The following is a 23,484-nucleotide window of genomic DNA, read 5'->3' as shown; positions in this document are numbered from 1 at the left end:
TCCTAGCTGCCCATAGTGTGATTCAATGGAAAGGGCACATTGAGTTGACCTTTATCCCACACTGGGGGAAATGATTCTTTCTGACATGGCATCCCTGGGGGTGACGTACTCGTGTCGTTGATGCGTATGGTGGTGAAGTGCAGGGTGGACTTGGCGCTCTTCAGGCGCACCTGGCCCCAGTACGTCACTGCCTGCAGCTCCACGGTGTAGCTGCTATTGGCCTGGAGCCCCTCCAGGTCCACAAAATTCTGGGCCTTAAATCAGAGAAAACCATAAGCATTACACACAGACCATTAGAAGCACAGACATTACACATAGACCTTTAGAAGCAAAACATTACACACACACCTTTAGAAGCACAAACATTACACACAGACATTTTGATGCATACACGCACAGGTCACACAGGAGCCAGACTGTCAGTTATAGCATATTTCTCAAAAATGCCTGTTTTGCCTGAGCTGCCCATTTTAGTTACCACCGCATGCTCTCATTATTGTGTGGGAGAGTTGTGTTCCAGCAAGAGGAACTTTGGTTACTGCGCATTTAAGGTTTCACGTGTTATTGACAGAGTTTGTTGTGAAAGTAAGCATGCACACGTCAGCAGAGTTCACATGTACTATCTTTTTCAGACTGAGCGCCCGTGCCTGCTAGTCATTATAGCACAAGCACATCGGTAGGGGACTGTGGGTAAGAAAGTGTGAACATTCTGGAGAGCCTGTGTCTGTTCGTTGCTATTTCTGCAGATCTGCTAGTTTTCACAACAGACACCTCTGAGGAAGGATCTAGTATTACCAAGTACCAAGGTCCACCAAGGTCAAGGGCTTTGTATACCTGAATGAGAGAAGGAAATCTCCAGAACATATGTGTCCCAGATGCAGTGACCCAACCTGACCATGAAGAGCCCAGGATTGTTATTAGTTATAATCTTTATTCATATAGAGGGCCTTTCATGGCCAAAGTGGCACAAACTGCAATCCACTGTGAGAATTAAAAATAGAACTAAAATAAGTTTTTTTTTAAAAAGCTTCACTTTGAACATGATACAGAAGTTTCTGAGTGTTCTGGAATTGTGAGAAGAAAAAAGAAAACTCAAAAGAAAAAAGTTATCGAGAGTTTTCTCTCGGGAAATATATAATGAATTTCACTCAACTCCCCGCAAAACCCCTCCCAAAAAAGAGAACAAACATGCATTTTAAAGAGTTTGGTTTATCCCTAGTGAAGACCCATTAATATTTGCGCTGCAGTGTTGTTGGTGCCTCTGAGACTGATATAACAGGTTCTGTAAGGTTGTGTGGTGCTGCCTGCTGTTCATCTTCAAAGGCCGAAGGCAATTCAATCTTTTTATTCTTTGCGCTGTGGCTTGTTGGGTGACTCTGTGACAAGATGAGCGTGCTCCCAATGTTCCCGCCCCAGGCCACCAGCCTACTGTAGTTCAGGAGTTCAGGAGAGGGAGGGCGCAATCCCTTACCCCATTTGTGGTCTTTCTCCTCTTCTTCTTGGATGGCACCAGGGACCGGTCACCCACGGTCCAGCTCCAGAACACTTTGAAGTGGTGGATGGGGAGGTCCGGCTCCTCCGGCAGGGTCCAGCTCAATCGGGCCAGGACTCGACCTTCGGCGCCAACCGTCATGTTGGTGATCCTCAGTCTGGATGGAGCGGGGGGTGCAGAGGGATCTGCGGAGACAGTGTCCAAAAACCCGAATTAGAAAATGACCATAGAGCTTTATAAACCCAAGGGAATTCTTTAAAAGACAGCTTCCTTTTTTGTCTATACCTAAGCAAGACGGATCAAATGTTCTTCAGTTATCAGGGTGTATCATGTATGTATGAGGGAGGAGGCCTTTCACAACTCAAAAACACTTTTTGAATGGGGGAGTGAGGATGCAAGGGTGGAATAAGCTGGAGAGGAGCCTAAGCTAGAACCCACAACAACTCACTCTGGCTGTTTGTTTAAGGGACATGTGCATGCACATATCTGAACTTGAGCACGTGTGTGTGGGTGCATGGGTGCGTGTGCATGTGTGTGTGTGTGCACGCACACGCACGTGTGTGTGTGTGCTCTGACAGCATTTATCTAGGACCTCTCAGCTGCCACTCCACCGTCACTTCCTGACCGATGATGTCAGTCAGCCAAAGGCCAGATGTCAGAGTAGAAATCACTCGGTAATGAGAAAATGATCGAAACCACAACTGCCCTCCCTCACCTGAGACGTGTCTGAGACTGCCAGGGGGTCCAATCTGACACATCGTTCAGGATGACTTGCAAACACTAATCCGCGCAAGATAAATAACCATCAAATTTTACCCAAAACAAATTACAGTGGGCGAGAAATTGCAGTCAGATGATACAGCGGATCTGTGTAAGCAGGGAGTGGGAGGGTTCCTCAGCTCCAGCCGGCAGTCTTTGGCATGAGTGCCTTCCATGCGCAGTAAATCAGGCACATGCAGAAGTGTGTGCGTCTCTGGATGCGTCTGCTTTACAGCACATCCCCTACAGGAGGAGGAGTCACCCCCCTGGAGCCAGAACGAGAGTGAGGGTGAGTTTAGCTAGCTCCAGTGGCTTGCGATCCTGTTGTTTAGCTCAGAGAGCTAATCGCGCTAATGCAGATTGCAGTTGCAGTTGGGTACGTTTGTCTGCAACCCCCAGCAGACCCCTGGTTACATAAAGAGCTAGAGGACTGCCACATTGAGATTTAATACCTGTTATAAACATATTGAGTTAATGAATTTTCTATGGGGCTCATACGGTGATGGATGATGGAGAAAGCAGAGGGATATCTGTCATTTTTCCACAGCTCTGTAATTTTTACATTCTTTTTACATGTGTCAAAAGTTCAGAGCAGTTGCATTTTTGGCAGACTACAGCATACATGATTGTTCCTTCGCTATTTTCTAGCCAATATTGACTTTCCTCTCCCACCATTAAACCTGCCTTTTGCTGAAAGGTGCCACGTTTCCACTACACATTCTAAACGAAACAAAGTAACAAATGCATATGTGATTTTCATAGACTTTATCTGTGTGTGGCCAGGTTCCTGTCAGTCTCCACTCTTAAGTGCAATGGGAAACGCATTACCAAGGGAGGCATCACTAGCTGTCTCCCCTGTCAAAGGGTGAAAATCAGTGGTGAAGGTCTACCTTACCTCATATCTCCTAGCGCCTGATCAAAGCTCACGTGTCTGAAACCTGTAGAACACCCACTAATTTGAACGTATTAGGTTTTATGTAGCTGTAAAGAGGGAAAAGCACTCCTTCACAAAGTTAAAATAAGCTCTGGCCACAACACCAGGAAAAAGAACTCTGTGCTCAGCCCCTTCTGGTGATTTGTGCTTTTAACATCAGGGTGAATCAGTGTCTCTGTTCAGCCCTTCAGGACAATCTGGAACCAACACAAGTGGGGCACCATTAAAAAACAAAACTATTTTTTTTTTTTTTTTACAAGACACTGATTTGAGAGAAATTAGACTCAGAGAGAGGCTGTAGAGAGAAGGCTTCGCTTGTGATGGTAAATGTTCAAAACATTCCCTTCTCTGAGGGCATATAAAACCATGGAACTGCATTAAATTACAGCAATTTAACTGCCGTGCTACCTTTTAAAAGGAAACGATGCCTTTCAGGGAATTTATTACTATTATTAGTGGCAATATTTTATGGCTGAGTTGTATTGCAGTGGTAAAACATGAGGTTATTCTGTTTTTTATTTATTTTTAAGGTATTCTCCCCAAATCCCATTATTCATTGGTGCAAGTGGTTTGCCATTGTAACAATGTCACCGTGGGCACTGGGACGCAATCGCAGCTTAGGCAGAGCTTTGTTCCTCACGACATAACGGCAAACGAGAAACACCACAGCGGTGGATTCGGTAAAGCAAGCGACCAACCCGTTTTCGAGGGTGGGGGTGTGGGGGTGTTACTGGTTGCAAATGGAGAGGATTGAGTGTCAGTTGGGGAGGGGGGTGATGCGATGCTGTGGAAAGATCAAAGCAGTAGCGGTGATGATTGAGAGGGGGGGGCCACACAAGCAGACGGACCTTTCGAGGAGCGGAAGTGCTTGCTGGGGGCCGTGAAGCCTCGGGTCCCGTGCACGTTTACGGCAGCGACCCGGAACTGGTACCACCTACTGGCGCGGATATCAGCGAGCTGGAGCCGCTCCTCTGTAGTCTGAGGAGGGAAAAAGGACAGATGGGGAGACAGGATTAGACCAGCGGGGTCAGGAGTCACACTTTGGGGTCAGAGGTTAGAGGTCACAAGCACATGCCACCACATCAATCATCCCGAAAAACCCCAATAAAAGAAAAAAGAAAGAAGCGTGTCCCTTTGTAATCGCTATGGCCCTTTGCCTGAGTTTGGGGGGGGGGGGGGGGTGGGGGACTTCAATCACAGTAGACTATGGCTTACAGAAAAACAGATCAGCCATAATTAAACTTGCATGGTATGATGCATCAGTGACACATTTGAAGTGACTGCACAATAAATAATATTCCCGGTGCTCAGTACACCATCCAAAAAAATAATTGAAGCCATGGCCTGTCAACAGTAAATAGAGCAAAGTGCTGTTCTTTCAAAGGGGTACAATATATTATCTTTAGACACAATCCAGATGCATGACTACACACACACAAACATATATACTTATATATACTGTGACCTCCATGCATTAATGTGCCAAATGGTGCTCTGGCAGCCAAGGTTTGGGTACCTGTGCCACGGTCTGCCAGTCGGTGGCATCATCCTCGCTGGGGTGGATGCCATAGTTCCACCTGCGCTGCACCACATACAGGACGGGCTCCACTGAGATGTTGAATTTGGAGGACCAGCGGATCTCCAGCAGGCCAGACGGAAGCTCAGAAAAGCTCAGGTCCTTCCGCGGCTTAAGAGGGGCTCCTGGGATAAGAGTCATTCATTTTTAGTATTTATTATGCATTTTACATCTCTGACATTAGACCATATTTGTATTTTACAGTACTGCACACAGCTCTGCGCACCACACTTTAAGAAGAGTCAAGAAGCTTTTACAGAACAGAGCAGGGAAATAAAAGTGGTTTCATGTATCAAAATGTGATGTTACAAAGAGAGACTTAAAACACTTGATCTCTTTTGTTACAACAAAAGAACTTTGGGCTTTTACATTTATGGTTATGGAGATGAAAATAGTAGACAACACAAGGACATTTGAGGTTAAGTTTTCTCAGAAGAACAAAGGGCCGTTGGGCCAGATCAGTTCAATGTAAATTTCACACTGATAGAAGGAAGGGTTATTCGCAGAGCAACTTTTCAATGCGTGGAACAGCTTGCCAAGTCATGCAGTAGAAAAAAGAAACCCAAGATCATCACAATGCTGAATCCTCTCAATACTGAAGGCAAAATGATGTGCTTATATGGATCACATTCTAATATTCAAATGTAAATGCTAACAGCAGACTGAACGAATGGCCAGATACACAACACCAGGACATCCTCCTGGATGGAGACTCTGTGGGCTCCAAGGCTGTCTCGACGCAAGGACAAATAAACGTGTCTCAGCAGGAGACTCATTTTCCTCTCAGCTCAAATGATGTTAAAGAGCTGATAAGCATGTGTGATAAGTTTGATCATTGGCATGTTGAGATATTCCTCATCTGCTGTGATTCAAGGGTTCTGGCCATCTGACAGTCAGTAATAGCTCAGCCTGTTTAGTGGATACAGATTGTGTGCAACTGGCTTAGTTACAGTAATCTAGGTACAAAGAGAAGAGGAGTGAAAGGCATGCATGCTCATTAACTCATATTATCAATTCCATTCTCTCGGTCCACATATAGATACATGCTGTACATGCACACAGATGCACAGGCATGTGCATGCACAGACTAAGGCACAGATGTTTATGCGTTGTATTTGCGTAAGCACACAGACTCAGACGTGCCAATGTGCAATACTTCTGCACACACATTGTATAATTACATTCGTACACACTTACAGTACATACAGATATATGAACACAAGTACATACATGCACATACAGACACACACACATATTTACAGGACTGCGCATACACTCACACAACTATTCAAATAAGTGCAAGCACAGAAACAAATGTCAGATTTTAAAGCTCATTCATCCATAGATTTTTAAATGTCTGGGTTTGTTGATGTCTGTGTGAGTTTCAATTAAAGATGCAAGGTGCACAGAGTTTGGCAGAAACCACGGCTATGACATACTACCTCTTTGCCTTCAATAATTCATCACTACTGATGTGAGATGAGCTGTTGATGGAGCAGCAGGCTGCGGATTTAATGAAACCGATACCGAGGGAGAGGAGCTTTATAAGCGCCGAGCCGCCCTCCATCAATCACCTCACCTGCGATGGAGGAGACGCTCTCCGTGAGGGGAGGGGCTGTGTTTCTCCGCAGTCTAAGGATAACCGTTTATCCTGTTTACCTACCATCGACCTTCACTGGAACACATTATCATATCAACATTGCACACAGCCCGCTGAATCCCCCGCTATTCTGAGATTGATGGAGGTCCTAAAAAATGTGAAGGATTCAAATCCCAATTACTCTTTGAAACCTTTTTCCATTTTTAAAGAATAAAAAGCATTTCCCATTTCAATATCTCTTTTTTAGTTTTAGTTCTTTTTACCTTATTTGGGAAGGCGGGCGGGCCATTCTTATTGTGATTCTACGATTCCAGGCAATGATTCAATAGGCAATTTTTTAAAACATTAAAAGTCTTTAAAACGCCTATCAATTATTTACAATTAAGGGAAAGTGAAATGTGCTTTAACAACATTCCTGTAGTAGTGGTAGCAGCAGTGGGCTGGCGTTGATTGCAACAATAAATCAGTGCACGGGATACATTTAGCTGGTTCATACCTCCTTTGCGCAAAAAGCTGTTGAACTGAGGTGGAGACTAAACTGGTTTGAAAGATATGAGCGGCATTCTCACCGCCTTGAGCCCATCCCTCCTCTTCTCTCCCCCACAGATGAGGACTCTCAGCAGGCAGAGAAAAGGCTGTCTGCCTGCTAAAGGATGCATCTTACCTCCGGCACAGTAACACAGCAAGTACTCCACAGCCTTCCCCGCCCACCATGCCTGGCTCACTATCACCCGCAGCCCACGCACACCGTGTTAGTATGCACGTCACCCTCTGAATAATGGGTTAAAATATTTCCCACATTTCATGAATTATATATTGCATACTGCCTTTATTAAGATCAAATGAACCACAGTGATTTACACACCCTTGATAATAATGAGATCATAGCTATTATCAAGTATTTAATATGTATGAAATGGCTACATGTTTTATAGATCTATGATATGATGATATTATGATTTAGATATGTGCTGTTATGTTAAATACCAGTTTTGGATGAGTGATAAAAGGGATTCTCTGCCACAGGTTGGTCATTATAGGGGGGGGGGGGGGGGTTGAGATGAGGAAACCCCCTTGCCGGGAATTTGTCCTCCAACAGTAATCACTCTCTTTTTCCACCCTCCCTAATGCCTGCCATCATTCAATGCATTCCTCCATCCAAGAACCACACTCGCAGCTTCCATCTTACAAAGGCCTCTGGCTTCTCCTCAAACCGAACTCCCCAGGTGAGGAAACAGCCTTTCCATGTTCACAACAGTGGATTTTTGCAAATGTGCTTCATGCTCCAACAATAACACTCACATATTCTCTCCTCCCGGCGATCTTGGTGGTTGTGCATCGCGATAAATGAGCAGGGAGGAATCGGGGGGAATTCTTCAAGAGTGCGTTTGGAACAAGACTCCTCTCTCCTCCGCAACAGCTACTTAAAGCAGGCTTTGGATCAAGGGCAGCTGGACAGCGTTGGTGCAAAAACCGAGGGTAACAAATGGCTATGGGCATTCCTGAGTTCTGGATAATGCGCGGTACCAGAGCCGCGGCCGTGGCCGCGAACGCGTGAAGTGGTGCGCTCTGGCGGGCGAGAAGCGATCGCGCTCTTCCTGCTCGGCTCTCAGGGTACCCGTCTGAATTACAGCCCATGAAAGATTTATGCAGATGTCTCACTTCTATCAGCTCTGTGAGGGACAGATATTAATAATTCAGAACTGCCAACGCATGTCTGTGTGCATGCCATTACCGTACACAGTTTACTTATTGTGCCTCAGGGTCAATGGAAAATAAATCAGGATATTGGATGAAATAAATCAGTTAGGATTCCTCTGTAATTATATCAAACACAGAAATAAAGCAGAGCTGTTTATGCCCTACATAAACCTCTACTTGTGAACTCTAAAGTCCTCCGACATTTTATTAATCTGAGAGTAACAGAGTAGACCTCGGCTTTCTTCTGTTCTTCTCAATAAGCAAATATTCAGCAAATATTGTGTACACAGAAAGCTCTTGTATGCATTAGCAAACTGAAAATAAAATATAAACAAACTCTTATAGGGGACAGAAACAGCCCCAGACCATTCCGTCTCCGTTTTACCAAAAGATGGTGAGCACATCAGCTAAAGCCGCAACCGTACCAGCGGTTTCCCAGGGGGAGAGATGTTTGCTGGTGGGACAGCCACACCTGCGCACACATCTGAGAGTGATCTCACCCAATTTCTCTCAAATTTACCCCATTCCCTCGGAGTAATGACTTCCAGAACTGAATAACCAGAGACTGCCCTTAAACACGCATTGCGTGCACAACTAGACCTTTAACACAAATGACCAGGACCGGAAACCAATCAAAACTCTGACCTTCTTGCAAAATAACATGTTTCAAAATGCATGTACCTCTGGATGTTCAAGGAGGGAATTTGTTCCACTCATGTCTGCACTGATGAGTTTGCCACCAGCGGGTAGATTCAGGCTGAAATTTGAGTGCTCTGACTCTAGGCTCATCCACACCACAGGCGTAGCAGCTGCGCCACAGAGCCATGATACTACACCCGTCAGTGAAGCGTGCCCAAAGCAACGACTGCAGATCAGGATGTCTACACAAGGAGTGCTGTTCTGGGCTACAACTCCGCAGACTGCATCTGCTCCATATTGTTTGCTTGCTGTGCAGCACAGAATATGTATATACACATAAATTTACCCCTGGATGCTAGATACATATTTATCTGATGTAAAGTGCACTGTTATAACATTTCAGCTGCATTCTTTATTCCCTTCAGTACCAGTGGAGCAATATTTAGTAGGACAGATAAAATACGGAAAAACTGTATGCTTTTTATCCATTTCCATATTATACTGGCAGAAAATGAATACAGCTAAATTCCCCCAAAACCTCTGTGGTGTCTCAATCTGATTTTGTGGAGGGAATTAGAATTATAAAATTAAAATTATTCCAGTTATGTAGTTATAGATTTGGGTGGAGTAATAACCAGGCCCATCTCTGGCAGTCCATGACCACGGTTGTCTACCCCTGGTCTAACGGATAACCAAGCTAAACTATTTATTTTAGCGTTAATTTGATTCTACTTCCATCTTTGTTTGAGACATTGGTAGATACTAGCATCTCAGAGCATAGTATTGATGCTTTTAAACAACATCTAACAGTTCTTTTCAGTTTGAAGCAATATTTTTAACATCTCAGTTGAAAAAAAATCATAAGTAAAGCTGGGTGCAGTGAAAATATTGGCTAAATTTACAGAGCAGTTATGTCTAAGTTGTTGAAAATCAAGGAAAACTAAAAAGCAGCAGAAATTACAGAATTACACAACAGTAATGATTAACGATTTAAATAGCACGTGCAATGGTAGTAACCTTTGGTAGCAACTAACAAGTCCTTTAAGTTTTGAGTAAAATGTATTGATATGCTGGTGCATGTAATCCCTTGATCAGTCCACCACAAAAAGAATGAGTATGCTTTTTTGCCTTTTTTAACAGAATCTTGTTCAAATCAGAGCAATTGCATTGCTAAAATAAAACAGGTTTACCATGTGTCCGTTTTTATTACTTTAGTTTAAGTTTGTTTTAGTACAACATGCGCATTCCAAGGTTTGATTCTTTGATGGAGCACCTGTTGTCACTGACAATATTACCATAACAGGAAAGGAGCACTTGGTATCAACCATGTTGACAGGGGCCGTCAAGACATGATTGCAACTGACAAGGAAGGGAATCTTGATCCCAGGGCATTCCAGAGACTGTATACATTGTCGCATGTTGTTTCTCCCAGCACTTGCCAATATGGTTAAAATTCTTATTTCTACACAAATCACACTGTAGGCTACTTTGAGGTTGACAGTTGACAGCAGCTACAACATCACTTGAAGAGGAAAATCGATCGAAATGTCACTAAAATGGGAACACATCCTCTACACTATGACAGGCTGATGTATAAATGTAGCTGGGGCGTAAGGATACTTAAAAAGTGATTACCTGAGGCTATAATATTAAACTACTGACTACTGCTATGGCTGAAAAATTGGCTATGGCTAAAATGCAAATCAAAACCAGCTACCTATTTTGTCATCTTTGGAAAGTAGTATTCTGGGAGTAGGTTGCTGACAGCTAACGTTATATAACTACATTACATTAATTTAGCAGATGGTCGTGTCCGGAGTGACTAAGCATAAAGAAGAAATATACGCATTTTCTGATTGATATGAGCAATCCTGCCAGACCTGGCAAACATTCCCAGACTAGCTGTAAAGATGCAGCGAGTAAAGCAGCAGTGCAAGTTAACCAAGTTCACTGGTAACCAAGAACCAGTATAAATTCTAAATACTTATATAAAACACTAAACACTCGTAACATATTGAAAGCCAAGTTTAAACCTACATTTACTACTGGCTGTGGTATTTTCAGGCATTTAACATGTGGCATGTAATGAGATGCCATAAATTATTAGATTAATCATATGCAAGAATGTAAAAAAACAAATGACACGAAATTACACGAAAGCACAAAGTTCACACGGAAGCAAAGCACAGAAGCACATACTTCATATTAAACAAACAGGTTGCTTCAACATGATCAACAGTTCTCTTTGCTGGCAATAAATCACTGAGTTGTTTAGCGAAGAAAAGCACTGTCATGGTCATGGATTCTGTCAAACCCAGTTTAATGTAGTCTTAAATAATTAACATACACACACAGAAACAAACAACACTCGTGCATGGCTGTGAGCAGGTACCTCAGTGTGCATGTGTGTAAGCAGGTAGTAAGTACTGTACCTTTGTACAGGTTCTTGGGCAGCTGGCACGTGTGGCCGCAGCCATTGGAGCAGCACTTCTTGACGGTGGAACACTCGGCGTCGTCCTCGCAGCTCTCCACGCAGGCGGCCGCAAAGCCGCTGGCCTTCTCCGGGGCGGGGCAGTCCCCCTGCTTCACGCTCTCCACCGACCTCAGGAACTCGCAGCTCGTCAGGCACTCGTAGTGCTTCTTAGGAAACAGGGGCTGGGTGGGGGGGGTGGGGGCACAGAAATATCAAGTTGAATTGAGACAGCGAGGTCACACTGACTGGCACAAACCCAGTTTGTAAATTGGTGGATGGGTCAGCACTGAATTGATTTATTCGCAGCACAGGAATTAATGAGGGCTGTTTTGTCACAGGTCTGCCTTAATCCAGGGTAATATCCATTTATACTATCACTCAGGTCGATCACGCCGCTAAAGAGTATGATAATGGGGCTTTCCCCTGGCTCTTTACCACAGCCCTCCTCCCAGCACTCAGTGCTCGCACACACTGTATCTGTAGGTCTGTCTGTGTTATACACATTATGCATTTGAAGACAGTGCTGTGTAAAAAGAGCCTCCACCCAAAGCTAATTACCTGTCTGGAACTAAAGCCGCACCTCTCCTTTCACCAACTTCCATATTCATTTGACATAATCTGTTGCTTGTTTTCAGTGGAGATCAAAGCCTTTGGTGTGGTAAGCAATATTTTGTCAGGCCAAAAAAAGGTCATTCGGCTGGCCCTGGACTGCTTTGACAGGCGACCTGGCCCGGGCCATCCCAGGGCAGGGGGTGAAGTAAAAACATCACTGCAGTGACCGCCTTTAACAGCGGGGTCTGCGAAAAACCCAGCCGGTGCAGAGCGGGAGCTGGCCACGTACCTCACACAAGTCCTGGCAGTGGTTCTCCTTCAGGTCCCAGGATTCCTTGCAGGGTTCCAGACACTGCGGGAGAAAGGGGGTGGGGGGTGAGAGGTGTCAGCTCTTCAAAGGCAAAGCCACATCAAAAGGGAGGGCGACAGAGCCAAACGCACACACAAAGAGCAGGGACCGTGTCCTCTACGCGTACAGCGGGGCGACCGCACACTGTACTCAGAAACCACAACGCCAAGCACCTGCAGGGGACCATAAAAAAACCCGAAAAGACAGGCAGGTTGGGGCGAGCATTCTAGATAGAGGTCACGGAGAGTGAGAAAGAAACAGAAAGACAGAGGGAGAGAGATTACATAATGGACCCACGGGGCTATTGTGTCTTTCATTTCCCAGAGTGCTTTCTCTTGGGCCTTTTATTTATATATTTATTTATTTCTGGCACTACCCCACTAAGGATTCCTTTTCATGCACATCAACACTACCCCCTCAAGCCTGGACCCGACATGGTCTGGCACATACACACATCCCTCAGAATCACTTCCAGTTGTAGACTGTGCAGAGAGACTGGCTAACAAGTGAAATGCACACCCTCAAATGATATGATTTTTTGAGATTCCCCCTCAAGAAATGTGGAGCTTCTTTACATGGCTAAAGCATCAAAGTGGAACACGGTGCCTTTGCGTGCATTACTCAGCAACATAGCTACACATTTAACACATATAACAGCAAAAAAAATATACAAAAGAAAGTGGTTGAAAAAGATGCTAATTCATCATATAATGTATGTGGCTCGCTTGCAGGACATGCTGCAGCCCAAAGTGTAATTAGATGAGAAAACTACGGCATCCACAGTCTGTGCAAGCGTGCATCAGCCAACAAGGAGGAGGCCACATTTTCAAAAGCCATTGAGTATCTAATAGCTTCCCTGAGCTACCTTGTGCAAAAACCTTCTCACTGACAATCCACTGCCGAGTCACACACAAAGCACCAATCCCACAGACACATTACCACTGTCACAGAACATGATTTCATGTTATTTAATCAAAATATAAAGACAGACTGGCTGACATTCACCACAGTGAGCAAGAAGAGCCAGGCAGGATTGATAAGATCAGTGAATCAGTGCAGCATCCAGTTGACCAAAGCATTGTGGAAGTGCAATGGTTCTTGAAGCCCAAACATAATTAAGAATAGTAGGATGAACAGGAAAACAAATTTATCTTATTTTTAACCATTGCCCTACAATAAAAAATAGCATCTTGATAGAGCATCAGTATAAGGTCATTAATGTGTGTAACCAGCATCATTGTAAGGTCATTAATGTGTGTAAGAGGCATCAGTGTAAGGTAATTACTGTGTGTAAGAGGCATCAGTGTAAGGTCATTATTGTGTGTAACAGGCATCAGTGTGAGGTCATTAATGTGTGTAACAGGCATCAGTGTAAGGCCATTACTGTGTGTAAGAGGCATCAGTGTAAGGTCATTTTGAACTGATGCATTTGCTGTATGTCGCTCTGGATAAGAGCGTCTGCTAAATGCCTGTAATGTAATGTAATGTAATGTAATGTCATTACTGTGTGTAACAGGCATCAGTGTGAGGTCATTAATGTGTGTAAGAGGCATCATTGTAAGGTCATTACTGTGTGTAACAGGCATCATTGTAAGGTCATTACTGTGTGTAAAAGGCATCAGTGTAAGGTCATTACTGTGTATTCTGAGTATCAGTCTAAGGCTGTCAGTGTGGATCTCATGTGGTTATTACTGTTTGTTTAACGTTTGTGTCATCTGGAAGCATTTCAGCACTGGCAGCACCTCACCCTGCAAACATTGACACGGCTGGCCTTCCAGAGCAGTGGGGCGAAGCCAACCTCAGCTGGCTGGCTGAAAGGAGTAACAGTAACTGCTCACAATCAGCCTGTAAGCAGGACCCATCCCCTGGGACCAACCACAAACACATCGGCAGGATGCACCCTCACTGCCTTCTCCTCCCCCGTCAAGTACAGGTCAGAACCCCTACCCAGGCTAAACAGAAACAAGAAAAAGGACCTAACTTTACCAGCAAATTCTTTTCTCCTTCGGTGAATGGTAGCCACAACATAAATAAGCAGTAACAACTCAGTGGGAACCAACTATGTATTTAAATAGTATTTAGATTACACAGAACATTTGCTGCTGTCCAGTACAAAACCAACTTCACCACTGAAAAGACACCCTAAAATTCTCTTCAGTTCAGTAAACCCAAGCACAAAATCCAGCATACTGTACCTCAGCCAGGGAGGGGTATCTGAGTTTATGACTCCTTAATTTGCTTATTTAAGATGGCTTCCAGTTATTACGCTGCACCCAGTGAAAAGTTTATTTGTGTTTTATGGAGTGCATGGGATGCACACACATGCTGAATCTGGCTCCTGTGTTCTGGGGCTGCTAACTGTGGACCGCTGTGGGACCTCCGGGCCGGTCCACTCGCAGTCTGCGCCATCTTAATTAGGCCTCTCCTCCTCACCTGGCCTTCTGAGGATGGGCTGCACTGACTGCGCTAACAGCACGCCTGCTGCCGCATGCATGCATGTGTAGTGTGAGAGCTGAGAGACCTGGCTGCGCAGAGTTGCAGCTACCATTCCACGCGACCATCAGGGATTCACAGATTCATTATTGAGTTATTTGTCCCTACATTACATTACATCCCCCCAACAGATGCTCTTATCTAGAGTGACCTCCAAAACAAAGCACAGGAGTGTATTCAAATAGGTCAGGAAGTGCAGCAGCCACTACAGACAAGGATAGTGGAGTCAGTAACACTATAGATGATCAACTGTAGTTAAAGCTAGAATCAGCTTTAATTGTTACCATAGTCTGTTATGCTGACAACTTATCTAGTGTTAAATTAAATGCTAAGATTTTATTATTTCTAATTAGATATGAATTTTATTTTCAATTTTTTTTAATGATTGAGAAGGTTAACCTGACAGAGTTGTGCTTCATTATAATGCTGCTGGGATATGAACATTTCCATATGAGATTCTACAGTAGTAAGCATAACAAGGTTTTGTTTAATAATTTTCTTACAAGGAGGTACTGCTTTTCATGAATTTATCAAGTTCAAAAGAGGAAAGGGATGTAACTACGGTAGAAATACTAGTTAAAAGATTTTAGTTGGATCTGTAGCATGTGTGTCATTGTGTGCACATTTACTGGTACAGACTAAAGCTCTCTGAGAAAATATCAATCCCCCCTTTCCCCCTTGTCATTTTCGGTCATTCTAAAAGCGTACCCAACAAGCATAAATTATCTGTGGAGTATAAAACAACTCAAATTTTAATTCACGTCTCTGTGGGAATTTTCATAGTCTGCTATATACTGATATAGGAGCACCAGTACTGTATGGGAGTTCTGTTCTGCTATACAATATGAGTATGTTTCTATGGTACCGAACAGGAATAGCTCAGCCCATTCAGCCCTCCTCTCTAATTGGAGTGCCTCTGTCTCTCTCCCTTGTCCTGAAAAAGCTCCCGACACTAACAATGTGCTATGACTGCTGCTCCAACAGGCCTGCAGCAGGAACCCCAGCCAGCACGTGCACACGTGCACAACAAAGCCCTCAAACACCGCCGACACGTTGCTCAGCACACACGCTAAAGCTGTCGGATCAGGGCCCGTGTCTCTGCTGACAAAGCCTGTCATCAACAACAGCCCGTGTGTCCTGCCATGGAGGAGTAAACGCCATGTTCAGAGCTCTGCACTTTAACAGGGAAGAGAAATTCCCCATTAAACACATCTTTCACACAGCCAAAATTCTCTCACATATGCAGCTGTATTATTGACACCAAGCCAATGCCATTGTTCCATAATTCAACTGTACTAGTCGTAAGTGTGTCCGACATTTCTCCATACTTAATCAGGTCTTTTCTAGTTAATACACGTGGAGTCTCATTATTTTACAGTTGCCGGCAGAGAACAAAGCATACCTACAGCTCATAAATAACAAAGGAGCCCAGACTGCAGAATCTCTCTTTCTTTTACCTTCAGATAGCTCAGTGACACCCGCATTTCTTTGAAAGGCATGGATCTGTCAGAAAAGCTGAGAGACAACTTTTTGAAATGCGTGCACAGGTGTGCTGATGCCAGACGATTTGTCTTTATTTCCCAACAACCCCACCCTTCCAACTGACATCTCGGCGGGAGGAGAGGCGATGACAAACGCCTCAGCCAAAGCAAGTAGCAGGCAGAGGCGTGATCATCAATCAGGCCTCGCAAATCCTCCGCACAAGACTAAACCAACCACTTCAGGAGAAATCATTTTCCCTTTTTCCTGCATTATCTCAATCCGGATCCAAATCGCGAACAAAGACGAGCTTGAGGAGAGAAAGAAAAACAACTGCCGAATGGATGTTGCAGATATCCAGCTGCGCTTAAGCTCCCGTCACAGTCTGAGTTGTATTGAGGTGTACATGTTTGACTATGTTTCCGCAGTGGCCTGTTTGCACGTGTACTGGGGCTGGTTCATTCTACAGCACCGTGAGGCAGTGGGGGATCAGCTGGACATGGGGCCCCCGAGGGGGACCCCGAGAGGTGAGCGGGGTAAACGCTGCTGGCAGACGAACCCCCCCACCAGAACAAAAGCTGCTGTGTCTCCCGTCCTGCCGTACATGTCATTATCTGCCTCCCAGAAAGTGACGCACTCTTCATAGCTAAGTAGGTCTGGCTGGAGGGAGGACAGGTTTGGGGTGGTGGGGGCAGAGACGGGGGCACCTCTCACTTCCCATTTCAGGCTGCTGTAAACCACTGCATGTGGGGGGGGGGGCAAGAAAAAGTTTAACTCGGCCAATTTGACAGAGGCACAAAGGGTCTTGCAAGGATAGCGAGTGCCATTGGGTCTTTTTGAGGCCATTGTGGGGGCAGAAGACAGAGTCAGGGGTGTGGCGGGGGGGGCAGGTAGTAGACGGCTAGGGGGTCAGGGAACATCCTGAAAAAAACTTCCCGGATGATCTCTGTGGTAGAAGCCCACGCTTCCGTGCGGTAGCAGCGAGTGCGGGAGCTCGGCAGGGGCTGTGAATAATGTGAGCACGGCAGACGGGAAAAATAAATATATACAACGGCGCTGAGGTGTTTGGATTTCAGTTTATGGAGCGTGAAAGGCGACCAGAGGAGATCGCCCACGGGTCCAGCCCCAGCAACACGAGAGGCAGTGCCAAACACACAGGAGAGACGAGAAGCACATTCCCACGTTTTAATACACCCTCCACAGGCACACACACACACACACACGCACGCGCACACACACACACACACCATTATACTCACTTATATACGTATGTGTTGTCTATCTTACCAGAAAGCACATTTACACACTAACATCAGTAGTGCAGTAGTGGATGTTATATAGGGTTACAGGGAGGACACTGTGTAAAGAAAGACTGATGCAGCTCTACCAGAGACAAACTGCCAGAATAAGCACCACCCAGCTTCCAAACTGCGCTGCCAACATAATCGCTGGTTTCAGTGGCCCTCAAGTGTCAGCAGAGTTTGTCCTGATTGATGGCTGGAGCTGCGGGGGGCTAGGCTATGTCGGTACTTCAGAGATGGAAGACTTCCAGGGAGGGACCTGCTGGAAGCCGAGTCCATGGGCCAGTACAAAGCATTCTGTCTCGGGACCAACGTCCCAGAAGTAACAGGAGGATTCCAGTGTTGGAGAGATTATCTCTCTGATGAATTATAAAATATAATAATAATAATAATAATTATTATTATTATTATTATTATTATAGCGGTTGCTTTTGAAAAACTTTCTCTCCGGTGCAGCTATCGATCCATTGCTAAAAATCATCATGCTGGGCGTGGGCTCTCAGCGCGGTGGGGGATATTTATGACATGTGTTTGAAATGGCAGTGGGGAGGGGGGGCTGAGCGTGTCCCTCCGGCTCAGTGTGATAGGGCACACGGCTGATCTCCACGGTTGATCACAGGCTGTAAATTCCAGCACTGCCACCCAACGGTAATGGCCTTTTTCTGCTGCACTTGCTGTTTGAGCAGATAAAGAAAAAAACTTAGTGCCCTTCGCAATTTACCCCCCTCCTCCTTTTTACCATCCAGTTATTTATCGACCCCCCACACAGGGGGAATATTATTCTCTGTTCTCAAGGCTGGGCTTTGTCTACATCCCCAAGAGCACTACATATACTTTTTTCCATTAAAACAAAACAAGAAAGTCTAAAACTGTGACAGTATATGAATAGCATATCTGAATGTGAGTCTCTCTCTCTCTCTCTCTCTCATTCACTATGTCTCTCTTTCTCTCACTCCCATCCATCTCTCTCTCTTTTTCTCTCTCTTTTAGATGCAGGTGAATTCGATTCAATATGCTTAATTGGATGGAAATCCATGTATGTTTCAAAGCCTAGAAAGAGGAACATATAACTAGGAAATTAAACATGTATGAATAGCAATAACAATTGTATAGTACTAATAACAATATAATAGTAATAATAATAATAAGAATTAAAAACATAAGGAGAAATCATAGGGAAGCTGTCTATATGCAGCTCAGGGTTTGATTCCCTGCCATGATACTTTTTACACATCTCTATCTGTAACCATCTTTGCTTTCCCCCAGCTGAATAAAGCATAAACTGAAAAACCGCATACGGAAGGCAGACTGTCCGGTCTCTTTTCATTAAAACAAAACAGGAAAGGGATAAAAAAACAGTGTGTGAATAACATGCCTGACTCTGACTTACTTTTGCTTTTTTATCTTTTATTCTACTGTATTGAATTGACAATGATGTTCTAATAAAGGGGCATCAAAGTCAAAGTCTCTCTCTGTCTCTCTCTCTCTCTCCCTCTCACTTTCTCTCTCTCTCTCCCTCTCTCACTTTCTCTCTCCCTCTCCCTCTCTCTCACTCTCACTCTCTCTCTGTCTCACTCTTTCGCTCTCTCTCTCTCTCTCTCTCTCTCTCTCTAATGTCTCCTGTAGGCACCATTACTCACAATGGCTTCCCTGTTGTTCCTGTCCCCTCACTCATCCGAAGGGCTTATTCTTATGCATGGAAATGGCCCTGCTTCCCACATCGCTGTCATATTTCAATGTCAACTTTTTTATTTCACTACAATTTCGCATTTGGATCAAGCATTTTATTTCACCCAGCTCAATAAAGGTTAGATAAAGGCAGGCTTATGCAGAGGCCATAAAGCATAAAGGCCTTGGGATTTTATGAAATCATAAAACAGGAGTTGCGCAGCTGCCGAAAGAGGAGGAGAACACAAAGCAGGACGGCTTCAGCTTTGATGCACTCCGGGAAAAACATATCAAACCCCAGCTCACTCCCCAGCGCTCTTTATAAGCACGCTGCTATATCCTCCTATAGGAGCGGAGCGAAATCTGCATTACAAATAAGTATAAAACCCCCCGTCTTCCTACGCAAAAAAATCACGGCTTATAAACACTGAATACATTTACTTTGCTGCATATGATGCATTCACCAGAGCCCAATTAGCTCTTCTTTTAGTTTCCAGAAGCTTCATACTTGGGGGAGTGATGTAGATCGCTGCTGGATCCAGCTGGCCCACCACACTCCATGGTCTGGAGTGGATGACCGTTGGTCAACCAGACTGCTGCACATTAGTAGACAGTAGTTGAAGAAAGAAAGTTTGTCCCGTTTTCAAACTGTATGTTCTGCATTTTTCATGTTATGTGTTTTCTCATGTACTGCACAGCTTTGCAATGGGCCCGCTGTTACAGCTGCACAGCCGGCAGACTGTAAGCACTGTGTTGTGGGATGACCCCAGCACTTTAATGCTTAGATACTGCATGTTGTTGGATAACCCCACAATCTCAGTACTGTAAGTCCAGAAGCAAAGTACACTGAAGGATACCCCAGTGCTCTAAAGGCTTAGACACAGTTTGTTTTAGGATAACCCCACATTGTCAGTCTGGAACGAAGTTTGTTTTAGGAAAACAACATCGCTGTAGGGCTTAGCCACAGTTTGTTGTAGAATAACCTCAGCATTGTTAGTGTGGGACAAAGTATGTCATTGGATAACCCCAGCACTGTAATCCTTAGACACTTGTCTTATGCATCATTACTTCGGTAATAGGAAGAGCAACAGACTTACTGCCCATTCTAACCCATTTACGTGATATCCCTCCCAATAATGAGACTGCATCCAGAGCACAGTCTAATCCTCAGTGAGCTCATATCCAGCAGTTGTAGACAGCCTGACCTTTCTGAAAGGTCAAACAGGACACAGAATTCCCCGACCAGACATCTCATTTATTGAATGTTATTTTGATAAAAAGAAAGGGAGAAAGAAAACTCGCACTCAGCAAACATACCTCACGAACCTCCTCAAGCTATGTACACACGTGTCCTGAGATGCTCCTGCTTTTGTTCAGAATATTGTTTTTGTGCAGGTGCCATCATATGGGGAGAGAAAACAGTCATCACCTTTGGATGTTCTCCCAGGCAAAATCATGGTTGAAGAACTTCCGCGGGCTTAAGTGAAGAATTCATGAAATGAAATAAAATTTTGTTTATACTGGAAATGAATGACAATGATAAGTCAGTCAATAAAGTATGGAATTTTCCCACCCTCTCCACTACAGTCAGTAAACCAACACAGGTGCAGGCTGGGTGAACCAACACAGGTGTGCACTTGCGTTATTGTCCCAACCTGCAATCAGTATGTGTCAATCAGGAACAACAGGGGCAAAAAAATGGGAATGGGATTTACTGGAACGTCCTGAGTTTCAAAACAACGTGGCCCCTTCCCGCTCCCTCTCCCACCATCCACCCCCACCCCCCCACCCACCCCCTCGCCCCCCTTTCAACATAACTGCCCCACTGGTTCCAATCAAATTAGAGCAGGGCTTCAAAGGCCAGTGTCATTTTGTTCTTGGTTATGATGTTTACAGAGGATTACATGAGTCACGTTACTCTCTGGGCCCTCTCGCGGGTTTTTGGTGCACAGAGTAACGACCGCAGTCAATCGCCGCTCTCTCAATTACTGTCAAGCACCAGAGCTTTCAAAGGGAGAGTCTCCTGGCATCCGGCCTTCCCTGTCTACACGCTGTGCGGGATCCGTCCCTTGTTTTTTGCCATAAATAGAATGCAATTAATTAATCTGCCAAACCAGGCATTCCACATCCTCAGCGTGACCGTGACGCTGCTTCAACAATTGGCTCACAAGCCTTACTTCCTTCCTCAGAGGAAAGGACTAACTTTTTAACCGGACTCCATGTGGAATGCAAAAATGGATAAATGACAATGCCAATGTAATTCTGGGAGCAGTTGAAACTGTTGGTGCTGTTCCCGCTCGTTTGTTTCAACAGGTAATAAGGCTGCAGTCAAACAACGTGCCAAATGGTGTCACACTGAGTCTGCAAGTGGCGCTTTCATTATTTATTAAAATGCAGTTAAAGGAATGGACAAAAAAGATACTCTGAGGAACATCTATCAGACTTGGCTGTGTGTGTGTGTGTGTGTGTGTGTGTGCATGTGTAGATGTGTGTGGTGTGTGTGAGAGAGAGAGAGAGGAGAGAGAGAGAGTGATAGAATGAAAGAGAGTAAGTGAATGAATGCATTTGTGGGGGGGGTGTATGTGTGGGAGCCCATAAATTATACATCTGCCCCCAATCAGCAGGCTTTGCCTTATTTATGAGCTGAGAAATTGCTTCACAGCTCAGGTAGTACGGTGTCTTATTTTGTCTGCAGCTGAACAAAGTTATTTGCTTGGTCACAAAGTCGTCCTTCCCCCACCCTGCCCACTGCCCCAGTAAGCACATGGGTAAATGACAGCGACACAAATCAATGTGGCAAATAGCAGCAAACTCATTTAAAAATCGAGATGCTCTCCGCTGTAGAGAATCAGCAATGGCGCAGTGGCAGGACAGAGAGGCAGACGGAGGGGGCGGGGGGATTCGGTTTGCTGTAACGCTACCCCAGTCCCGTGGCGCTTCCTGAGAAGCGGGCAGGGCCGTGAGACCCACCGGGGGCAGATTTACGATAAGAGCTTCGGCTGTCCTCGCTGCGCCGGACGGTCCTGGGAAAATGGGGCCCGGAGTGCCGTGGCTGCCTCTCGGTGCGGCCCCCGGTCGGGCTCATATCTGATTTACTGTACTCTCCCGCGACCCACCCACCATCGCAGCGATGAGTGAAGAGGCTGCAGCGCCCAGAGACGCACCCCCGGCCCCAAGCTAGCCGCACTAAAGCAGACGCAGGGGTACAGACAAACAGCCACTGCCAGACTTTCCCAGCAGCACAGGCTCTCCCCTGGCTGTACAACTTTAAGCTCAAATAATTTTCTTGTTCCCGTTATTAAAATGCTGTATGAATATTTTTACTATTGTGGTTATCCTATTTCCTTACCATTTATAAACCTGCCTTTTCCAAAATCTACTTAAACAGCATGCTTTTTTAAAAACATATTAACACGTTATCCATTGACAGCTCTGGATAGTTCCTAATGCAATTCAATTTCCGTATCTCGGTTCCACTAATTGTCTAAAGCAAATAAAATGAGTTTTTCTTGTTTCTATTCCATTCTTTCCCAAGGCGTAAACCATTTAATTTTGAGTCGGCTTTCCCTTCAGCTGAATGTACATTATTTATGGGGAAGTATGTGATGAATCACATCATTTAATTTTCTATTTATTCAGTCAATTACAGAATTTATTATTTTAATGTATAACATGTTTAATGTAAATGTCAGAATCAGCCATGCAGTTCACAAACACCTAAACTCATGACTTTAAAAAATGAAACAGTCAGAAAGAGAGAGACAGAGAGAGAAAGAGAAATGTTCTTCAAAGAAGAGACATTCCTCAGCAAGTGAAGCTGTCAAAAAGAAAGCATAATTTCTATCAGATACACGTTTAAAAGTAAAACTTTTTGTGTTGCTTTGATAAGATGACAGATAACACCCTCTGTTTTAACTGCAAAAAGGAAAGGATCTTTTGTCTCAAACTGTGTCAGCATTGAGATTCTCTAAATCAGGGTCAGGAAAGTTCCAGGCCTCCCTCAGGGCCAGATATGGGAACAAGGTTTGGGTTTTAATCGCAGTATGTTTGCTGGGATTAAGGTCAGGATTAGGAGTGGAACTGGAGGATTTTTTTTCAGTTGCAAATGAATTAGGAGTCATTAGAAATCTTAGCCATTTAAACTGCACTCTGAATAATACTGACTAAACTAAGCCTGCGATTAAGACAGTGGCACAGGTCTCAGTGTGCTTACGTGCACATGTCCCAGTCAAAGCCATTGCAGCCATTATTACAGTGCTCAAGCCTTCTCCGCAAAGGGATGTTTATTTCTGAGCCTGAGCTGTTATACCTCCATAACACCTCCTAATTTAACATCTACCCAGCAATAATGGTATGCACCACTACCCAGCCGATAAACCTTCATTTTCTTTAAATTGCTGCTGATGCTCGCACCGACACTGCATTATCAATGGAGGTGCTGTTGAAGGTTGGGCTTCTCCAGCATGGT

At 44.6% G+C, this 23,484-nt stretch overlaps 1 protein-coding gene across 1 annotated transcript in view; it reads right to left on the bottom strand.

Moving 5' to 3' along the window:
* Positions 1-23,484, bottom strand: part of LOC118213711 (anosmin-1-like) — a 51,964-nt gene that overhangs the window by 8,533 nt on the left and 19,947 nt on the right. Inside the window, exons 3-8 of the mRNA XM_035392761.1 lie at positions 12,016-12,078; positions 11,134-11,356; positions 4,702-4,886; positions 4,034-4,163; positions 1,472-1,677; positions 110-254 (exon numbers count right to left, since the gene is read on the bottom strand). Coding sequence (XP_035248652.1) covers positions 110-254; positions 1,472-1,677; positions 4,034-4,163; positions 4,702-4,886; positions 11,134-11,356; positions 12,016-12,078 — 952 coding nt within the window. The remainder of the gene's footprint in view (positions 1-109; positions 255-1,471; positions 1,678-4,033; positions 4,164-4,701; positions 4,887-11,133; positions 11,357-12,015; positions 12,079-23,484) is intronic.

Source organism: Anguilla anguilla, chromosome 15, assembly GCF_013347855.1.
Source record: "Anguilla anguilla isolate fAngAng1 chromosome 15, fAngAng1.pri, whole genome shotgun sequence".
NCBI classification, from domain to species: Eukaryota; Metazoa; Chordata; class Actinopteri; order Anguilliformes; family Anguillidae; genus Anguilla; species Anguilla anguilla.
The sequence above is the reverse complement of the archived record's forward strand: the minus strand, read 5'-3'. Positions and strand labels throughout refer to the sequence as shown.